The 20,894-nt window shown below is 33.8% G+C and overlaps 2 protein-coding genes across 5 annotated transcripts; both read left to right on the forward strand.

Annotated features, from left to right (window-relative positions):
• Positions 1 to 188: 188 nt before the first annotated feature.
• LOC110693063 (1-aminocyclopropane-1-carboxylate oxidase homolog 1-like) lies at positions 189 to 20,395 on the forward strand. 3 transcript variants are annotated; one of them, XM_021870190.1, is made up of 3 exons: positions 189 to 998; positions 1,459 to 1,780; positions 1,880 to 2,484. In XM_021870190.1, the coding sequence occupies exons 1-3, from the start codon at positions 460 to 462 to the stop codon at positions 2,129 to 2,131; spliced, it is 1,113 nt and encodes a 370-aa protein (XP_021725882.1). In that variant the 5' UTR covers positions 189 to 459; the 3' UTR covers positions 2,132 to 2,484. The 3 variants fall into 3 exon arrangements, with proteins under 3 accessions (XP_021725882.1, XP_021725881.1, XP_021725884.1); XM_021870189.1 differs by lacking the exons at positions 1,459 to 1,780; positions 1,880 to 2,484 and adding exons at positions 19,454 to 19,775; positions 19,930 to 20,395 and having other exon boundaries at positions 201 to 998; XM_021870192.1 differs by lacking the exons at positions 189 to 998; positions 1,459 to 1,780; positions 1,880 to 2,484 and adding exons at positions 18,496 to 19,175; positions 19,454 to 19,775; positions 19,930 to 20,395.
• LOC110693062 (1-aminocyclopropane-1-carboxylate oxidase homolog 1-like) lies at positions 2,909 to 6,586 on the forward strand. Of its 2 annotated transcripts, XM_021870188.1 has the most exons (4): positions 2,910 to 3,630; positions 3,932 to 4,256; positions 4,398 to 4,611; positions 6,292 to 6,586. In XM_021870188.1, exons 1-4 carry the CDS (start codon positions 3,089 to 3,091, stop codon positions 6,339 to 6,341), a joined length of 1,131 nt encoding a protein of 376 aa, XP_021725880.1. In that variant the 5' UTR covers positions 2,910 to 3,088; the 3' UTR covers positions 6,342 to 6,586. The 2 variants fall into 2 exon arrangements, with proteins under 2 accessions (XP_021725879.1, XP_021725880.1); XM_021870187.1 differs by lacking the exon at positions 6,292 to 6,586 and having other exon boundaries at positions 2,909 to 3,630; positions 4,398 to 4,825.
• Positions 20,396 to 20,894: the final 499 nt, after the last annotated feature.

A 20,894-nucleotide genomic window follows, 5' to 3' on the forward strand; every position in this document is an offset into this window, starting at 1 on the left:
TTTTCCTACAAATACTTAACTTCAGTTGCGTGCACGTTATAATTTGTTCATTATTAATAAGTTCATTTTTTATAGAAAAAAAACAAAACTACAAGCATACAAAAGTGAGTGTTGCGGTGTTGGTATATATGAAGAAATAGAGCAAATATTTAAAAATGGAGGGAATACCTAACAAGGGAAATATATTATAATCTCTTACCAATAAAAGAAAATATTATAATCTCTTACCAAAAAAGAAAAAAAGTACTGTATATTATAATCGAATCTAACGTATTGTCACGCATTAAAGTATGAGTTTTTTAAATTTTTAATTTTGGTGGAAAATTCTTTAACCGATAAAGTCAATGAACTCAGTCTCTTGGCTTTAAAGGAACCTTAATTTGCAGTTTGAAGTTTTGAACCAGCTCACAATCATTTTAAAAAAAAAAAACAAAATTCCATTTTAAACGGGTGAAAATAATGAACAGCCAAGATACCCTCATTGAAACCCAACCTGAGAGTTATGCTCGAACGAACGATCTTAAGGCGTTTGATGCTCGAAAAACAGGTGTTAAAGGGCTAGTTGATGAAGGAACAAAAAAAATTCCTAGCATATTTGTACGACCACACGAGGATCGTTTATTAGATTTAAGTAAATGTCCAAAAGATATAAGTGTTCCGATAATAGATTTAGCTCATGTTGATCATGAAAGTAGTAGAACAATAGAAATTGCGAAAGATCTTGTTTCAGCATCAAAAAAATGGGGATTTTTTCAAGTGGTAAATCACGGGATACCCTTCGAAGTGTTGGATATGATGATTGAAGGTGCTCGAATGTTTCATGAACAAGATGATGAGTGTAAGAAGCAATTTTATAGTCGCGATAAATCAAAGGTTGTCACCTTTAATTCTAATTACGATTTTTATAAATCGAATGCGGCTAATTGGAGGGATAGTTTGTCAGTCAACACTACTTTTACTGGTGAAGTTGATCCTCAAGAGTTACCTCCAATATGCAAGTAAGTTTTTTTTTTTTTTTTTTTTTTTTTTAATTAATTGTTATCTTGCCATTTGATCTTGAATTTGGAGATAATTAAAAGTTAACCCAAAAAAATTAGAGCTTGAATTTGATTATACTATACATGATTTTGGATTAATTGGTCACTTTAATGAGTAATAGTTTTGTTTTAAAATCTCTTGATTCCTATCTGCAATAATGATATGAACAAGATTCAATATCAGGTTTGATTACAAGTCCTTTTCCAAGTACATAAATCTATTACTCTTATTCCGTACTATAAATTTTATCAGTTTTATCCTCATAAAAACAAATTGTTAGAATTTGATTTGGATTTATATATACACAATTTCATCAATACTAGTGACTTATTAGTGAGCTATTTTATGGATTTGTTGTTGGCTAATATTGTAGTTTCAACTCTTGAAGTATGTTGCTAAAAGGTAGCTCTATTTTTGCAGGGATGTGATACTGGATTATATCAATCATGTCATTAAGTTAGGTGATCTTATACTCATGTTGTTATCAATGGGTCTTGGATTAAAACCAAACTGTTTAAAAGAATTGGAAAGTTCAAAAGCTTGGAACTTAGTTTGCCACTACTATCCGGAGTGTCCGGAGCCAGATCTTACGTTAGGAACTAGCAAACACGCCGATGCCTCCTTTATTACAATACTTTTGCAAGATCAAATCGGAGGTCTCCAAGTTCTTCATGAGAACCAATGGGTTAATGTTGAGCCTGTAAAAGGTGCGCTGATTGTTAACATTGGAGATGCACTTCAGGTTTGATCTCGATCTTTTGCCTATTTCATTACAATATTGTTTTAGTATATATATGAGTTGTCACACATTAAATAATATTGACTTTACATAATATTTCAGATTGTATCCAATGACAAGCTTAAAAGTGTATATCATAGAGTGATTGCAAAAACGGTAGGTCCAAGGATTTCTATTGCTTTCTTTTTCAAAGGCCTTTTTTCATCACGAAAGTTATATGGCCCAATTGAGGAGCTAATAACAGAAGAAAATCCATCGATCTATAGAGAATTTACACTCGAGGAGTTCCTCACACACTTTGTCTCAAGGCCACTAGATCAGCCTGGTATTGATCATTTCAAGATACAATTATGAAGACGCCAATCGGATTTTTGGATGAGATGATTTATGCTTCACCCCTGATCATTGTATTAAATTGCATTATCATCAAAAGTACATGGAAATATTTTGGGTACCTATGTGTATTTCTAACATGTTACCAGTGGATTTATTTTTATTGGCGTTGTTACATGGCATGTCACATGTGTAATGTACAATATTTTGAACCACTACGAATTTTATTTATTTCAATTTTGACAAAATATTGTAAATGGTTTCACAAAATGTTTCGTTTTGATCATAGGATTGAAAGTAAAATTGCGGGCCTCAACAATCATTAAATGGGCTGAGCTAAACAAGTCTTTTCTAACGTTGTTTACACAACAAAATAGAAAAGTATTAGATCGACCTAATAATTGGATACGAGAATGTTTTAAGTTTAAGTTTTGAATAAAATCTTGTTATGACATACTCAATTTTAGTGAAAAACCGGAAAAAAAATTATGCAAAATAAAATTAATAATTGAAAGAATTTTACATGCTAAGATAGGTACCAAATTATTTTACAAGTGACATTTAAAATAGAAACCTTTAAAAATGATTGTTAAATAGAAGATGTAGCAAGAATATTTTTTTTTTTTTTTAATTTTTATATAAAAAGAAATTGGTACTATATTTTGGAAATACAGGAGTATGAGTTTGTTAAAAATGTTTTCCGGAGTATGTAAATTACACATAATTGCACATCGCATGCATTTAGATCTAGTACAATAGAGATTAACGCACATTATGAGTAAGCATGTGGATTGATGCATACTCGTATTTTAATTATTAATTGTACTTCCATTTGCATTTGATCTTCCTATATAATTCGTATGTGATTTTTTACTCTTTACGTCAACTTCCTAATTATTTAAGAAGCAAACAAATTAAAAACAAAACAAAACCCATCATAATCAGTATACATTCATCAAAGGAAATTTGCAAAAGTCAATGGGTAGCCAAAACACCATTGATGAAGCTTTAAGTAGTTATGATCGAATTAATGATCTCAAGGCATTCGATGAAGAAAAAACCGGGGTAAAAGGGTTGGTAGACGCCGAAACAGAAGGTATACCAAGCATATTTGTAAGATCATCCAAGGATCGTTCAAAGGATTTCGAAACTTGTGATGAAAATTTAAGTGTACCCATCATAGATATTGGTCAAGTTGGTCAAAGTAATGATCGAACTGCTGAGATAGTCAAAGAAATCTTTTCGGCGTCAAAGGAATGGGGATTTTTTCAAGTGGTAAATCATGGAATTCCATTGAATTTGTTAAAAAAGACAATTGATGGTACTCGAATGTTTCATGAACAAGATGCTGAGACTAAAAAGGAGTACTATAGTCGCGATTTTCAATCAAAGAGGGTGATGTATTACTCAAATCATGACTTGTTTAATTCAAATGCTGCAAATTGGAGGGATAGTTTGTATGTCAATACTTTACATACGGCTGGTGAAATTGATCCTCAAGAATTGCCTCCTATTTGCAAGTGAGTTAATTTTTGTTTCCAATGTAACATAATATAAACATAAGTTGGTTTTTTTTTTTTTTTTCAATAATTTTTCATATTATTTAACATTCAATATTGTTATATTCTAGACTCTAGCCCCTTTAATTAGTAATATGTGACAATTTCACATATTCACGTGTGTGGTACGTATTAGATGATAAGATCAAATTTCGTCATTACATCTATTATCATCAATATAATTCATTAGCTATATAATTAATTTTATTTGATGAAAATATTTGTAATATTGTGTTTGGTATGGGTGTGTGTGCGCGCGCAGAGATGTGATATTGGAGTATGTCAACCATATACTTAAGTTTGGTGATCACATACTTATGTTGCTATCAATGGGTCTTGGACTTGATCCAGAACATCTTGGAAATTTGGCAAAAGGTAAAAAAGGTTGGTCTTTCATAAACCACTACTATCCAGCGTGTCCAGAGCCAGAATTGACATTAGGAATAAATGGGCATGCTGATAACTCATTTATCACAATACTTTTACAAGACCAAATTGGCGGACTCCAGATTCTGCACCAAAATAAATGGGTTAATATTACTCCTGTCTCTAGTGCTTTGATTGTTAACTTTGGCAATATACTTCAGGTTTATTATCTTTTCTCTTATTATTAAGTTATAATTAATTGCTCTATTTCTTAATTAGTGAGTAATAAATTTATTTTTATTTATATATATATATCATTGTGATGACACACTAATTGTAAATTTTATCTTCAATTTTGATAGATTATAACTAATGACGTGTTAAAAAGCGTCTACCATAGAGTGATTGCAAAAAGTGTTGGACCGAGGACATCTGTTGCGTTCTTTTTTCGTGGTAATTTCTCATCAAAGAAGATATATGGTCCAATTAAGGAGCTAACCTCAAAAGAAAATCCTCCTATTTATAGGGATTTTACAATCGAGGAAATCACCACATACTTCTTCTCCAAATCTCTTGGTGAGTTTGGGACTGATCATTTCAAACTTCAACATCCTAGAGATGGCAACTAATTTTAAGAGAGATGGAATTACAACATTGTGTTAATTTGCTACATAATTATCAAACTTACATGATCTTTGTCTGGGAATATTTTAATTTCTTTATTTATAGTATTGTATAATAATTTTCTTTACTAGTTACTAGCTATATACAAGTATGTATTTGCTTCATAGCATATGTGTTTAGGGATGACAATAGGGCGGGTCGGATGCGGATGATAGTACCTCCATACTCATACCCGCCTAAAAATATTATACCTATCCCCGCCCCACCACCCGTGGCGGGTACAATATCCACATCCATACCCGCCCCACCGGGTACAAGATATGATCCATCCCCGCCCCATCACCCACTTGGATATTCATACCCACCTCATACTCGCCCCAAAATCGTCCCAAATCCTTTGCCATGATGCTCTATTGTATCACATTAATGTTGATTATTTCAAATTAGGTTAAGAAAATTGGGACTTTCACTATTCAAGCTTATTGGGTCTTAGGGGGTATCAAGTTTTATAAATTCTCAACTCTTCTAAAAGAAATATAGTGCGGGTATAAGGTGGGTATGGGGCGGGGCGGATATGGGGCAAGTCTACTCTAAAATCCATACCCGCCCCATCACCCATGGAGGGTACACATTTTATACCCATCCCCGCCCCATCACCCGCCAAACCTCCCTTCATCCTCGCCCCACTTGGGCGAGGATGGGGTGAGTCTCCCATTTAACCCGATCCACTGCCATCCCTATGTGTGTTTGAGACCTGGTCATCTAACTTGTTGAGCCAAATATAATTTGTTGCATTTTTGTAATTTTAGTCTGAAGTTTTGGAATTGAAAGAAAATTATAAGTATATAGTTGTGGATTTGTGTAAATTTTGGTGTCAAACCACTACTTAACAAAAAAATATGAGAACATATTTGATAATGTAGTGTTTGGGGTAGCTTTTAGTGGTGGAGGTAGCTTTAATCAAAAGTTAGAGTTATTAGTTTTTGAAGCTAGAGATAGCTGTTCAAAATTTAATCTGTAGTTTTAGGAAAATAAATTGATTTTTATATGTAAGGGCTAGTCAACCAATACTTTACAGCTTCATCGAGTTAGTCTCCAAGGTGATCCTATTCAGGCCAGACTCGATTGCAATGGAGAGACAATACTTGGCTGCCAAAGCTTCCCCAACATCCACCTCATAGTAGCCCTTAATGCACCAGCAAGTAGCAGCCATAACCTCACCCACTGAGTCACGAATCACCCCACCCAAACCAGTCATATCATCATTGGCAAAACGAGCAACATCAGAATTTAGCTTATAGAAACCAATAAAAGGGGCTTTCCATTTGTTGCTTACTGCAGAAATCGAATGCAGAGGAGTAGAGCTTGCAGTATTGGCTTTCTCAATAGTATACAACTTAAGACTCTTCTATTTCACAATAACTCTCTTAAGCTTTCTAATGGACAACAAGAAAGCTTAAATAATTATAGACCTACTTTACAGATTTAAATATGTGCATTGTACATAATTAATTGCCTAGATTAAAGTATAATGTCCTTGTTATTGTCTCAAGTCGATTATGAATCTTGAGCCTATATTGTGTAATGTACTAATTTATACTTTGTTTTTTTTTTTGTTTTTTTTTTTTGAAGATTGGAAAAGGCAATGTAGGTGCAACAAGAGAATAGGCCGGGACACTTGAGCGTCAAGACAAGCGACTATATTGTCTATAAGGCCATCATCTATGTATTTGGGTTTTAGTCTTATATTAGTGATGTATTTATTTAGGGACAAGCTACTATATATAATATACGACATTTTTTTTTAAATTTTATTATTTGTGTTTATTTTTTCTTTTTAAAAATTTGGTAATTAATTAACTACGTACTCTTATTATATATTGTTGATTAATTATTGTATTTTTTTTTTAAATCTAGTTATATAGAATATTTGTTTATTTTAATTTTTATGTTATTAATTTAATATATGATAAATTTATATAACTATAATGTATGTATGTATGATGGTAATAATTTAATAAAATTAAAAAAAAAGCTTTAAAAAATTCTAGACGCTTTTTAATGTCTACATATTTGCACATTTTCAAATTTCAAAGAGTTTCCCGTCATACCAAAGGCTGACACGAATAAACGCAAGACAACAAAAAGCGTCGCTAGAATTGAGTATATGGGCTGGTAAAAGCGTCGCTAAAAAACTACACACATTTGGGATAATTCGCGAAATACATATTTGTGACGCTTCGTATATTTTCGACTCACGTTTTTTCGACGCTTTTTAGAGCGTCGAGAAATAATTTTTCGACGCTTTTTAGCGTCGATAAAAGGCCTTAACTTTTTGTAGTAGTGTTAATTCAAGCCTACCAGGCCATGAACATTTATGACAACATATAATGATTATATGACCCCGAGATTTATCCCCTAAAATTTCAAGATTTTTAGACACCGGGGCTCGAGTCCTCCAAAATTTCTCTCAAAAGCATGGATATAAGCCTTCAATTTTGTAATTTTTGACTTTTTTTCGCCCGGAAAAAAAAAATTAACAAAATGTTTACCATGATCCCTTATACCATGTGGAAGTCCCATTGGGTGGGTGGAATTATCCAATTTGCCTTTAAACGACCAATTTATATTACCGGTTTACAACTTGCACCGATTACATTAACCCAAGCCCACCAAGAACATTTATGACAACATATAATGATAATATATGGTTCCAAACGGCATTTTAATTATATGACCCCGAGATTTATCCCCTTGAATTTCAATACTTTTCGACACCGGGCCCCGAAACCTCCAAAATTTCTCAAAAAGCGTGGATATCTTCAATTTTGGAATATTTTGACTGTTTTTCGCCCGAAAATAAAAATTGCCAAAATGTTTACCATGGTCCCTAGTAGATGTGTCCACCGTGCGAGTCGTGCGAGCTGGGTTAGGGTTAGGTGGGTCGCGGGTTGGGGTTTCATGACACACGGCACGACACACGTAGGGTAGGGTGGGCCGGGTCGTGGGTTGGGTCGGAGAAGTTGGACACACCAGGGTTAGGTTCGTGGGTTAGACGAGTCGTGGGTGGGTCGAGCTGGGTTTGTGGGTTAGACGGATCGTGGGTGGGTCGAGCTGGGTTTGTGGGTTAGACGGGTCATGGGTGGGTCGAGCTAGGTTCGTGGGTTAGACGGGTCAAGGTGGATTAGTGAGTTAGGGTGGGTCGAAGGGTGGGTTAGTGGGTTAGGGTCGGGTGGGTTTGTGGGTTAGGTGGGTTAGGGTCGGGTGGGTTAGTGGGTTAGGGTCGGGTGGGTTTGTGGGTTAGGTGGGTTAGGGTCGGGTGGGTTTGTGGGTTAGGGTCGGGTGGGTTCGTGGGTTAGGGTCGGGTGGGTTGTGTGGTGTTTTAATTTTTACAAAATTAACAATTTGATGGCTTGCTCTTAATTAAGATGCCTATGTATCCTTATATTATAAAATAAGGAATCAAAGCCAGCGTAGTTCTTATATTGTACTTCTTTTGAAATTTGGGGGGGGGGGGCTTGGACCTATCTTTAGAAAACTAAAATTTAATTTTGCAATTAAATTGTAATTTTCGAAAAATAAGTTGCCTACGTATCCCGAAAGAATCAAAGCCCACGTAGTTCTTAGCGTACCTGATTTAGACTTTTCTAGCCACCCATGTTTGTTGCATCATCATCCCCGGAAGCTGCATCATCCGTTGACGACTCCAATATCATCACAGGATCATCTTCATCGTCTTCGTCTTCCTTTAAACCTTGAGTTCTTCTTTCAGCTTGATCCCAATCTTTCTTACAAACACAAATTTGAATGCTTTCCGGAGTTAAGCGAGATCTTTTTTCATCTAACACTCTTCTACCTGCACTAAAAGCAGACTCGGAAGCAACAGATGAAGCGGGAACTGCAAGTATATCTTTTGCAATTCTCGCCAATATAGGAAAACTTTTTTTATGTTCTTGCCACCATTTTATCAAAACCATAAATAGATGCATAATGATCATAAAGGTCTCCCAAAACAGATTTGCATTTGTTAATATATTCACTAACATCATAATCGATACTTAAACTTGTATAATAAAATTCTAAAAGATTTTCCAAACCTTCAGCTTTGACACCGGGGTCAAGAATAGCAGCAATTCCATAAATGATTGGAAATTCACTAAAATAAGTATGCCACTTACGTTTCATGCTATCAAGAACGGGACGAAGTCCATCAATCTTCATATGCTCTTCGATGGTGTGAACAACTTTAACACACTCAATTATGACTAAATGAACGTTAGGCTCATAAATATAAGAGAAAATATGAGTTGCACTATCAAAAGCATTTAAAACATCACGAACAAAAGAAGCATTAGTCCAATGACTTTCGGTTATTAACTCAGTAGGATCAACACGAGTCTCATTGTAAAGTTGGGTCAAAATATCACGATACTTTATAGCATCACTCAACAACTTGAAAGTAGAATTCCAACGGGTAGGGGTATCAATAGACCATTGTCTTTTCTTAAGACCTCTCTCTTTACACATAGCTATGTACTTTCTTCTAACTGACTGAGTAATCCTAATCCATTTTATAACTGTTCTAATTGGGTTTAGCAATGGTTGCAACTCAGCGAGACCCTCTTGAACAGACAAATTCAAAATATGAGCACAACATCTAACATGCAAGAGACTACCACCCAACAACAAATTCAACTCGGAGTCATTTTTCAAATAGTCAATACACTTTGTGTTTGCAGTTGCATTATCAAGAGACAAAGAAAAAACTTTATTATTCAAGTGAAATTCTTTTAAACAATCCAAAATACGAACTTTGATGTTAAAACCGGTATGCCTTTCTTCCATAGCTTGAAAACATAGTATACGTTTTTGAATAAACCAATCATCATCCACCCAATGAGCAGTAATGCAAAGAAAAGGTTCGCCAAAACTAGAAGTCCATGTATCACTTGTAAAACTAACACGACCATCAAAAGTACGAAATAATTCAATCAAACCACTCCTATACTTATAATAAGAAGTTTGTGTATAACGTCTTAGGGTATTTCGGGGGACACGAGTAAATGCAGGTTGTAATGCAACTTTATTAAAATGCTCAACGTTTGCATTTTCACCGTAACTAAAAGGGTATTCATTAGCAATAACTAAAGTACTCATTTCATCAATCATTCTATCTTTATTATAAATGAAAGGTGTACCTCCGCCGGGTTGGTTCATGTATCCACCCAATTGTGTTTGGACGCCACCCCCCGAAGGACGGGGGCCATTTTCGAACAAGTCGTGTTTATTTTGCAAATGCCGACTCAAGGTTCCGGTTCCATCTCCCGTTTTCCAATTATACGACTTGACATTTGCACCTAGCGCCTTGCAAACTAGGCATGTACACGTGAACCTCTTTGGTTGACCAGGTTGCCATCCCGGGGGTGTGACCTCAACTCGTTCAAAATGTTTCCACACCCAAGAAAAATGTGCTCGACCTCTACTTTCACCGCCACCACCTTTCATAAATCAAATTATTAAAATTAATTTTTAAATGCTATTCATGAAAATAAGCTTTTAAATTTTAAATATTTTAATTATACTTATTTAAACGCATTTTTCATGGTAATTAACTAATTGTAAATCATAGAAAATTGGAAACTAAACTAACTTTATAATCATTAATAATAGTTTTTTTAAATATTCATAACAATAAAAATTTAATTAGAAATTACCTTGAGATGAAGGTTGAGATGTTGGTTGCGATGGAGGTGGCATAGTTGAACTTGATGATTGGTGGGACTCGTGGGAGAAATGTTGTGGTGGAGACGTTTGAATATTTTGCCTATCTCCTAAACCATAATCTCCATATTCATTGACAAATTGGTTTAAATTTTCCGTATTAATTTCATACGAAAAATTTGCACCACCACTCCTTTGGCTACCACTTCGACCACCACTTTGACTCCTTCCCATTCCTCCTCTTGAGCTCATTTTTTTTTTTTTGTATGATTACTAATTATAAAATGGAGAAGAACTTTTTTTTTTTAGAATCTTAAGAATACTAATAATAATATTAAGGAGATTTTTTTTAACAAAAATATAACTCTATATAACACTTGAGAATTTGAGAACAATAAGAATTTTTAAGTAAGAGAGAAAGAAAGCTTGAATTTGTGTGGAAATTTGAGTGAAATGGAATTGGTATTTATAGGAAAAATAGAATGGATGATCATACACTTAAAAAACTAGCCGTTAGATACAAAAAACTAGCCGTTTTTTTTTTAAAATGGATGTTAGGCCGTGCGGGTCGTGCGAATTGTGCGGGCTGTGCGGGCCGTGCGGGTTGTGCGGGCCGTGCGGGTTGTGCCGGCCGTGCGGGTTGGGTGGGTCATGCGTGCGGGTTGGGTGGGTCATGCGTGCGGGTTAGGTGGGTTGGCTCGTGCGGGTTGGGTGGGTCATTCGTGCGGGTGGGCCGTGCGGGCTGGGTTGTGCCAGGTGGGTCGGGTTAGGTGGGTTCACGGGCTAGGTGTGTCGAATTAAATGAGTCAAAATGGGTTGTGCGATTTGGGTCGAATCAAACGGGTTAAACTGAGCTGGGTTGAAATGGGTTGTGTCGAAAATTTTGGACCCACGACACAACCCGGATTAAATCCGAGCTGTGCCGGATTGAAACCGGGTCGGACCCACGTGACCCACCAGCCGTGCGAGTTAGGGTGGGCTGGGTCCAACCCGGCCCACTGGCCACCTCTAGTCCCTAGTACTCTCCGGGAGTCCAATTGGGTTGGCGGAACCATCCAATTTGCCTTTAAACGGCTATTTACCGGTTTACAACTTTCACGGATTTCATTAACTCAAGCATATTATGAACATTTATGACAACATATAATGATCATATATGGTTCCAAACGGCATTATATGACCCATAGATTTATCTACTAAAATATCAAGACTTTTCTATACTGGGCCCCGAAACCTCCAAAAAATTTTAACAAACGTGGATATTGGCCTTCAATTTTAGAATTTTTTAACTTTTTTTTTCGCCCGAAAATAAAAATTGCCGAAATGTTAACCATGGTCCCTAATACCCTCCGGGAGTCTAACTGGGTGTGTGGAACCATCCAATTTGCTGTTAAACGACCAATTTACCGGTTTACAACGACCAATTTTATTAATTGCACCGAACCTGACTTGAACCGAAATTGATCATAACCCGTCAAAACCCGAATTTAATCCGACTTGTTACTAACCTGACCTGAATTCAACCCGACTCGTTCCTAACTCGACCTGTATTTAGCCCAACCTATTACAAACCCGACCCGAAATCAGCCCGAATTATTATTAACCTGACCCAAATTCAACCCGACTTGTGATTGATCCGACCCGAATTTTATCAGACCTATTACTTACTCGACCCAAAAATTCAACCCGATTTGTTACTAATCCGACTCGAAATTAACACGACTTGTTATTGGCCCGACCTAAATTCAACCCAATTGTTCCTGACCCGATTTCAAATCACCTTAAATGCAATTTAGACCACCTTTTTATTGTTGATCAAAGCATTTTGTCGAGGGAGACAAGTCGGTCTAGGCAAGTTAAAGAAAGGAGCATCATCCTCAAATTTAAGAGTTAAATATAGTATATATATTTGTTTATGGTCAAAGGAGATGATTTTCTTCCGAAAGTATAAACTATAGTTCCCTAGTATTTTGTCATATATATAATAGTGAAAGGAAATAATTAGCTTGATAAAAATGATAATTATCTATTTATAGTTAGTTAAACCCGAATATGACCTGACTTGGAAATGACCCGACCTGATTGTAACCTGCAAATTATTGACTTGAATATAACCCGACTTGAATTCGAGAATGACCCGACTTGAAAATGACCCAACCTAATTATAACCCGCAAATTATTGACTTGAACTGAACCCGAATTGAATCCGAGAATGACCCAACATGAAAATGACCCGACTTGATTATAATCCACAAATTATTGACTTGAACCAAACCCGACTCAAATCCGAGAATGACCCGACCTGATTCTAACCCGCAAATTATTGACTTGAACCGAACCCGACTCGAACCCGAGAACTACCCTAACCCGACCTAAACCTGGCCCAAACTCGATAAGAAGTATGACCCTATGTGACACGACTCAAGCATGACCCGACCCGACCCGCATAGGTTATGGAATTAATCCAATTGACTCGACCCGAGTTGACCCGACCCACTCTTACCCGAACCGTTTACCCGAACTGGCAGCTCTACTAAATATTAAAAATATAAGCGTGTTACACCTTAAAATTTGCATAAAAAGCCAAGACATCTTGGGGATCTGCTTAGGCCTGAAGTTAGGAGTAGCCCACAAAATTATGTTAGTTCATGATGTCACAATTGAAGGGAATCGGGTAATAGATTATATTGTCTCTCTCGGCTATTTTACTCCGACTCATCAAGATATAGATCTGTTTCTAGAATATAAATTTTCTTATTTTTTACTCTTCGATATATAGATTAGGTCACGGTCTTACGAGAAGACATACCTAATCTCCTTCCGTAACTTAAAAAAAAAATGAGAATTGGTCAAGCCAAGCCCAGACAAAATCTATAATTTCTAACAGCTTAAAAATAACAGCATCGTAGTGGGGGCCAATAATTACAGATTCACATTATAGAATATATTTTCATATATTGTGTATAAAACCGGTCAATAGAACACTATTATTTGTTTAGTATGGAGCCAATGAAATGTCCAGGGCCTGATGGTGTTCAACCAAGATTTTTCCAAGCTCACTGGGATTCTTTGAGTCATATTTTGTACAAGTTATGTGCTGATAGTTTCTCTAATGCTTCTTTTAATCCGGAGATCAACAAATCTTATATTTCTCTTATTCCTAAGGTTGATAATCCGGTTAATTTAACTTAATTCAGACCAATAGGGTTATGTAATACTGCTTATAAGTTGATCACCAAGTTAATTTCTTTTAAGCTTAGATCCTTTTTAAATAATTTGGTTAGTCCTCTTCAGTCCAGTTTTATTCATGGAAGGGGAATTGAGGATAATGTTATCATAATCAAAGAGATGTCTCATATTTTCCATAAAGCTAAGATAGGAAAAAACATAATGGCTCTCAAACTTGATCTAACTAAGGCTTATGACAGTTTGGAGTGGAATTTTATTGAAGAAACCCTAATTGCTTATAATTTTCCTATGAACTTTGTTAAATTGATTATGTTTTGCATTACATCTCCTCAAATCTAAGTGTTATGGAATGGAGAGATCACTTCTGAATTTACTCCCTCACGGGGTATTAGGCAAGGAGATCCAATGTCATCTTATATTTTTGTGTTGTGCCTAGAAAGACTTTCCCTCATGATAGAAAACAAGGTGAATCAGAAACTTTGGAATCCGATTAAGGAATGCAAAAGCAGGAAGGGTAAGGAGCAGATTTCCTCCAATTCCGATTGGAAGGCACCTAGAGAAGGATTTTTCAAGATAAATACGGATGGTGCTTGGCTTAATTCTGCTGTCTCTTCTGGAGGAGGGGTAATTAGAAGGTCTGACGGTTCGTGGTATGTGGGATTCTCATGCAAATATGATGCAATTTCACCTTTTCTTACTGAGCTCTATGCTATGAATGATGGCTTATCTATTGCAATGGATTTGGGGATAAAAAAGGTGATAGTTGAAACTGATGCCAAAGTCCTTCGTGATATGCTAATGACATCAGGTCCTAATCCTCATCACGAGTTAGCCGCAGCTATTTGTGATGTTGCTGCTGTTTTGTCTAAGTTTGAGGTTGCTGTGGTTACTCATATCCCAAGAGAAGGGAATGAATTGGCTCATCATCTTGATGTATTTGGACGAGAGATGACTGTTGGTTACAAGACACATTATCTGGTTCCAGAGTGTGTTTCTGATTTGTACGAGTCAAAGAAAGCAAATGTTGCAGAAGCAGCAACTCACTAGAGGCAGAGGTTCTTTCTCTTTGCTTATGGATGTTGATATAGATATTGCTAGCTTTTGGGATCTTCAGATGAATGCTGCCAGTCTTTAGAATTCAGTTATGGAAGTACTTAGCTTTTGGATAATTACTGATGTATATACTTTTCTCTATAGGGGATCAGTTTCGGCCTTACTCTTAGCCTTTTTAGTAGGCTTATTTTGCTGCTACATCAATTTTCCTTGTATATATTATGGGATGTATAATGTAAATATCAAGGCTATAGCCTTTTAATCTATATATATCTTCTATTTGTGTTAAAAAAAAAAGAATACTATTATTTGTAAGCTATGCACAGTGATAGTTTGTTGCATCTTTGTAATTTTGTCTGGATTCTTGGAAAGAATATTTTATGAGTATATTTTTTATGCAAATATTTTATGAGTATATTACCATGCATAACATGAAACCTAATCTAGTGTTATATCGAAATGGAAAATTTTGCAAATTGCAGCCATTTAATGTTCGTATTTTGCAAATTGCAGTCATTTAAATTTTTTTTTTGTAAATTGTAGCCCAAAAGTTCGTATAAATTGTAAATTGCAACCCAATTCAACTTTTACATCGACTTACATGTCGAAAAATCTTCGGTTAAGATTTTAGGGACAATTTTAGTTCTTAAGGGACTGAATTGAGCTCGAAATTAGCAAAAAAATAACATAAGTGTCTCGTTTTACGTAAAAAAATATATTGATTTGTGGAAAACTGTAAAAATGAGACACTTACGTTATTATTTTGCTAATTTCGAGCTCAATTGAGACCCCTTAGAACTAAAATGGCCCCTAAAACCTTAAACGATAATTTTTCAACATGTAAACCGATGAAAAAGTTGAATTGGGCTGCAATTTACAATTTATACGAACTTTTGGGCTGCAATTTGCAAAAAAAAATTTAAATGACTGCAATTTGCAAAATACAAAATTTAAATTGCTGCAATTTGCAAATTTTCCATCGAAATGTGAATGATTTATAGAGTGAGTAATAATATACAAAGGCCATTTTATTGAGAGTATCTCAAACACCATACTCCCTTCGTTTTTAAATACTTCTCCATTCCTACTTTTTGCACAATTTATTTATCATATTTTGACTAATGTTTATGTTTATACATAAGAAAAAATATAGTATTGTACGTGGGTATTTGTTGGAATCGTATCAACAAATATATTATTAACTAGATTAACCTCGTGCGATGCACGATTTTAAAATAAGAATTGAACTACTCTGTATAAACTTTTAACCCGTACTAAAAGAAAATAACTTCCTCATTTTTCCTAAATAATTTCTAATTAAATATGAATTTACAATTCACGAAAGTTCATAATTTTCATATTTAACAACTCGTAAATAACTAAATAGCATAATATGTGTAGAAAATCCAAAATTTAAAATTTAAATATTTAAATGAATATATTTTCAAAGCTATGTTAAATAGGGAGCTTAAAAAGAAAAAAAAAATGACATCATCCTTGCATTTTGGAGGGAAAAAATTAAATAAAAAAGTGACACGTAGGCAATGATGACATTAACGGTTGTTATTTTAGTATAGTATATAGATATAGATTTTCAATTGTTAGAATTTATACTTATTAATAATTAAAAATATAATTGATCAAAGATTTGCTCGACATACATGCCCAAGAAAAATAGATCAAGTATTTAAAAACGGGGGAGTATATATTATTTTTTTATAATATATAGATGCGATCTATGTACAATTGTACACTGAAGGAAATAATCACCCCAATTTAATAAGTAAATTGGATCTGTTCCATGTGGATTGTGGAGCTTCAAGGTGAACAATTTGACTAATTTGAATGTAAAAATATACTTTTTGTGAATAATCACTTGCTCAATAAGTCATTTTTTTTTTTCTTGATTTTTGTAAATTTTGTTAATGCACATGGATTATCACATGCATTACGTTAATAATAAGAGAACTCAGGTGGCGTCAACTTTTGTAATAATTTTACTTGTATATGTTCTACTTAAAAATACTCAATTCTAAACTATTCTTCCACAAAAAAGCTTCTAAGCTTCAAAGAGTGGCCATAGCATCATGAATAATGAAACACAAAGAAGTTATGATCGAATCAAATATTTAATTACATTCAATGAAGGAAAAACCGGGGTGTAAGGGGTGGTAGATGCAAGAATAGATAAGGTTCCGAGCATAGACCCAAAGTTGTAACTAAAAAAAATTGGGATCTTTTATCAAAACAGCTAGTTTGACAAAAGTATTTACAAAAATGGCTAATTATAAAATTTAATTCCCAAACTAGCTAATTTATTAACTTTTGTTTTGAAAGATCCCTAAATTTATTAACTTGGAAGGAATTTATCTATTTCTTATTTCCTTTGAACTGGTTTGGTTCACTTTATATATATATATATATATATATATATATATATATATATATATATATATATATATATATTATTTTGTTTTTTTGGTTTTATTTTTATTGGGAATCGCTAAATACCGCCAATGTTTTTTTATCAAAACCGCCAACAAAAGTTATGAAGAGACAAAGTTACCCTTATCCTGCAGTTAACCATCCTCACATAGCCTACTCTCTCTCATAAGGGACAAACCCAATCGACAACCACCACAAAAGCCACCACCATCTCTTTCACCACCCATGCCACCAGCAATCACGTAATAACAAATATTTATATTATAGAGTACTTTTTTTTGACAAATAAATAATTATAATACTATAAATAATCTAATATATATATATAGGAGAGTTTTTTCCCGATTTATTAGAGAGCCATGTAGGATTTAATTTTCTTAACGCGCCATGTAGAATTATAAATTTAAGTTGTACCCAATAAAATAAGAGATTACTAATTTCTTTTAAAATTAAATAATTCAAATTCCATGTAAGCAAAATTGGCGAATGAGATTTTTAAGCTTAAATTAATTAAATATAAAATATTATCTTTTGATAGTATGAATTTTATCTAAATATATAACAAAGTAGCACATAAATAAAAAAAATATATTTAAAATTTCAAACAAACCGTGCATCGCACGGGCTTCATCTAGTAATAATAATAACAATCATAATAACAATTGATCCAAGATCCTGTACTACACTACTACTTGAACTCAAGTGAATAATTATAATTTGAAAAATTATGATGAAGAAGAGAAATGACTTGTATTCCTTCTTTAACATAAAAAAAAAAAAAAAAAACTAATTCTTTTTAAATAAAACAAAAAAAACATAAAGTGAACCGAAACGGTTCAGATCAAAGGAATATAAAAAATAATAATATCCTTTCAAATTAATAAATTTAGCTAGTTTGGGAATTAAATTTTATAATTAGCCGTTTTGGTAAATACTTTTGTCAAATTAGCTATTTTGGTAAATTGGAGGTAGTATTATTATTTCTGCAATGAATTGAGGTATAATATTATTTGTTCAAAACAATTTGGATTACAATTAAGGTGTTGGAGATATACATGTCTAACATATATTTGTAAGACTTTACACCTACGAAGTATTATATTGAAATATTAATGGTGATAAAAATTCTTATTTTTTTATTTGAATGATCGTCACAAGTTCAATTCCTAGCAACAACAATGTTTACTATTGAAGGGTTGGCATGTGAAATGATCTGAATGTAAAACATTTGTATAAGATAGGGTGTCATGTAGTACATAAACTCTCTTAGATAGGAACTCCTAATAGTATAGATTGTTAATAACGTTAATGCATATGAAAAGCACATGGATTAGACTAAGTCAATCAAGTCCAATCCTTAGACTAATCTATATTTTGTTAATGCACATAAATTATGTGAGTGGAAAAGCTAAATGCATTACACTTGACTATAAATTTGTTTTACTAGGCATAATTTCTCTATGCACTCACTAATTCCTAATAAGTCCAAAACAAATAAAGTAAATAAGGAAACTCCAATCCATTTCATACGGTCCTTCCATAAAAAAAAAGCTTGTAAGATTCAATATTTCAATGAGCAACCAAGGTAACATGAATGAAACGCAAAGTAATTATGATCGAACTAACGATCTTAAGGCGTTTGATGAAGAAAAAACCGGGGTAAAGGGGGTGGTAGATGGAGGAATAGAAAAAGTTCCTAGCATGTTTGTTAGACCGCTTGAGGATCGTTCTAAGGATTTGGGTATAAATGCTGAAAATATAAGTATACCCGTTATAGATCTTGCTCAAGTTGGTGAAAGTGATTATCAAACTGCTAAGATCGTAAAAGAAATCATTTCAGCATCTCATAAATGGGGATTTTTTCAAGTGGTAAATCATGGGATTCCTTTGAAATTGTTGGAAAAGATGATCGAAGGAGTTCGAATGTTTCATGAGCAAGATGCGGAGGCTAAGAAGCAAATCTATAGCCGTGATTTTTTCACAAAGAATGTCTCTTTTCTTTCTAACCATGACTTGTATCAATCAAAAGCTGCTAATTGGAGGGATACTTTCTATTTCAATGCTCTAACGGGTGAAGTTGATCCTCAAGAGCTGCCTCAAATATGCAAGTGAGTTAGTCTTTTGAATTCTTATTAATTAAACTATATATAGTATCTACTCTATCTAGTACTAATTCATGTTGCTATTTGTATTAAAAGTTTCACTTAATATACTACCTCCGTTTTTTTTTGACACGTTTTGACTTTAGTACTATTCACACACTTTCTTTTTTGATCGTGTTTTGTGATTTAATAATGGTTGAATATGTAAATTGACAAACATGTCTAAAGAAACGTATCAACTAAAAAGAAACGGAGGAAGTATAAAAAAGATATTATTATTGCAGGGATGTGACACTAGAGTATGTCGACCATATGGTTAAGTTAGTCAACAACATACTTATGTTGTTATCGATGGGTCTTGGACTCAGACCAAAACATCTTGAAGAACTTGATATTAGCAAAGGATGGTCTTTAGCTTGCCACTACTACCCGACTTGTCCAGAGCCACAATTGACCCTAGGAACTGGTGGACATGCTGATATTACGTTCATCACTATACTTTTACAAGATCAAGTTGGGGGTCTCCAAGTTCTTCATGAAAACCAATGGGTTAATGTTGAACCTATCACTGGCGCCTTGATTGTTAACATTGGAGATGCACTTCAGGTATCATTCCTATTTTTCAATTTTAATTATAAGCTCTAAGTTTGGAATACATGGTTGAATATTTTTAGCTTGTTCAACATTATTATAATATAGTACATGAATCTAAACTAGTTCTAATACTTTATTATTATTATTATTTTTAATGTGTTTTCAGATTGTATCGAATGACTTATTGAAAAGTGTCTACCATAGATCAACCGTGAACAACGTTGTACCTAGGATTTCCGTTCCATTTTTTGTTCAGGGCCGTTTCTCATCTAAGAAAATATATGGTCCAATCAAAGAGTTAATATCAGAAGAAAATCCGCCTCTTTATCGTGAATTCTCAAGTGAAGAGAACCTCACTCGCCTTTTCTCCAACTCCCTAGATGATATTGGAATTCATCATTTCAAGCTACATTCATAGTCCTGAAGATGGAAGTTAAACTTGATTAAAGATGGTATAACAAGTTACAACCACAACTTACAACAATATTGTTTAGAGTACCATCATATAATTGGTACTAGACTACTAGTACGTCAAACTGGTAAAGATGATCTATATGTAGCATTCAAGATCCGGATTGTAAGAATTATTCTAAGTTGTGATTTCTATGGGCCAAAGTTTGGAAAGACATCTATATTGACTATATATATAGAAAATAAAGACTCTTATAATAAACTAGATGAAGCCCGTGCGATGCACGGTTTGTTTGAATTTTTAAAAATATTTTTTTATATATATATTTAGATAAAATTTCTGATATCAAAAGATAATATTTTATATTTAATTAATTTAAACTTTAAAATCTCATTCGTCAATTTTGCTTACGTGTCAGTTAAATTATTTAATTCTAAAAGAAATTAATAATCTCGTATTTAATTGGCTACCACTAAAATTTATTATCCTACGTGACGCGTTGAAAAAATTAAATCCTACGTAGCTCTCTAAAAACTCGGGGAAAAACTCTCCTTTATATATATATATATATATTAGATTTTTACGGAGTAGCTTTTACAGCTTTTCATTGTATGAAAATTCAAAATGTTATTTATGTATCATTTTTTTTTCTTCCTCTTTACTTTTCTAATATATTGAACTTAGAAAAGTCGTTATTAGAATTTAGAATATTATTTTCA

This window comes from Chenopodium quinoa, unplaced genomic scaffold (genome assembly GCF_001683475.1).
Source record: "Chenopodium quinoa cultivar QQ74 unplaced genomic scaffold, ASM168347v1, whole genome shotgun sequence".
In the NCBI taxonomy this organism is placed as follows: domain Eukaryota; kingdom Viridiplantae; phylum Streptophyta; class Magnoliopsida; order Caryophyllales; family Amaranthaceae; genus Chenopodium; species Chenopodium quinoa.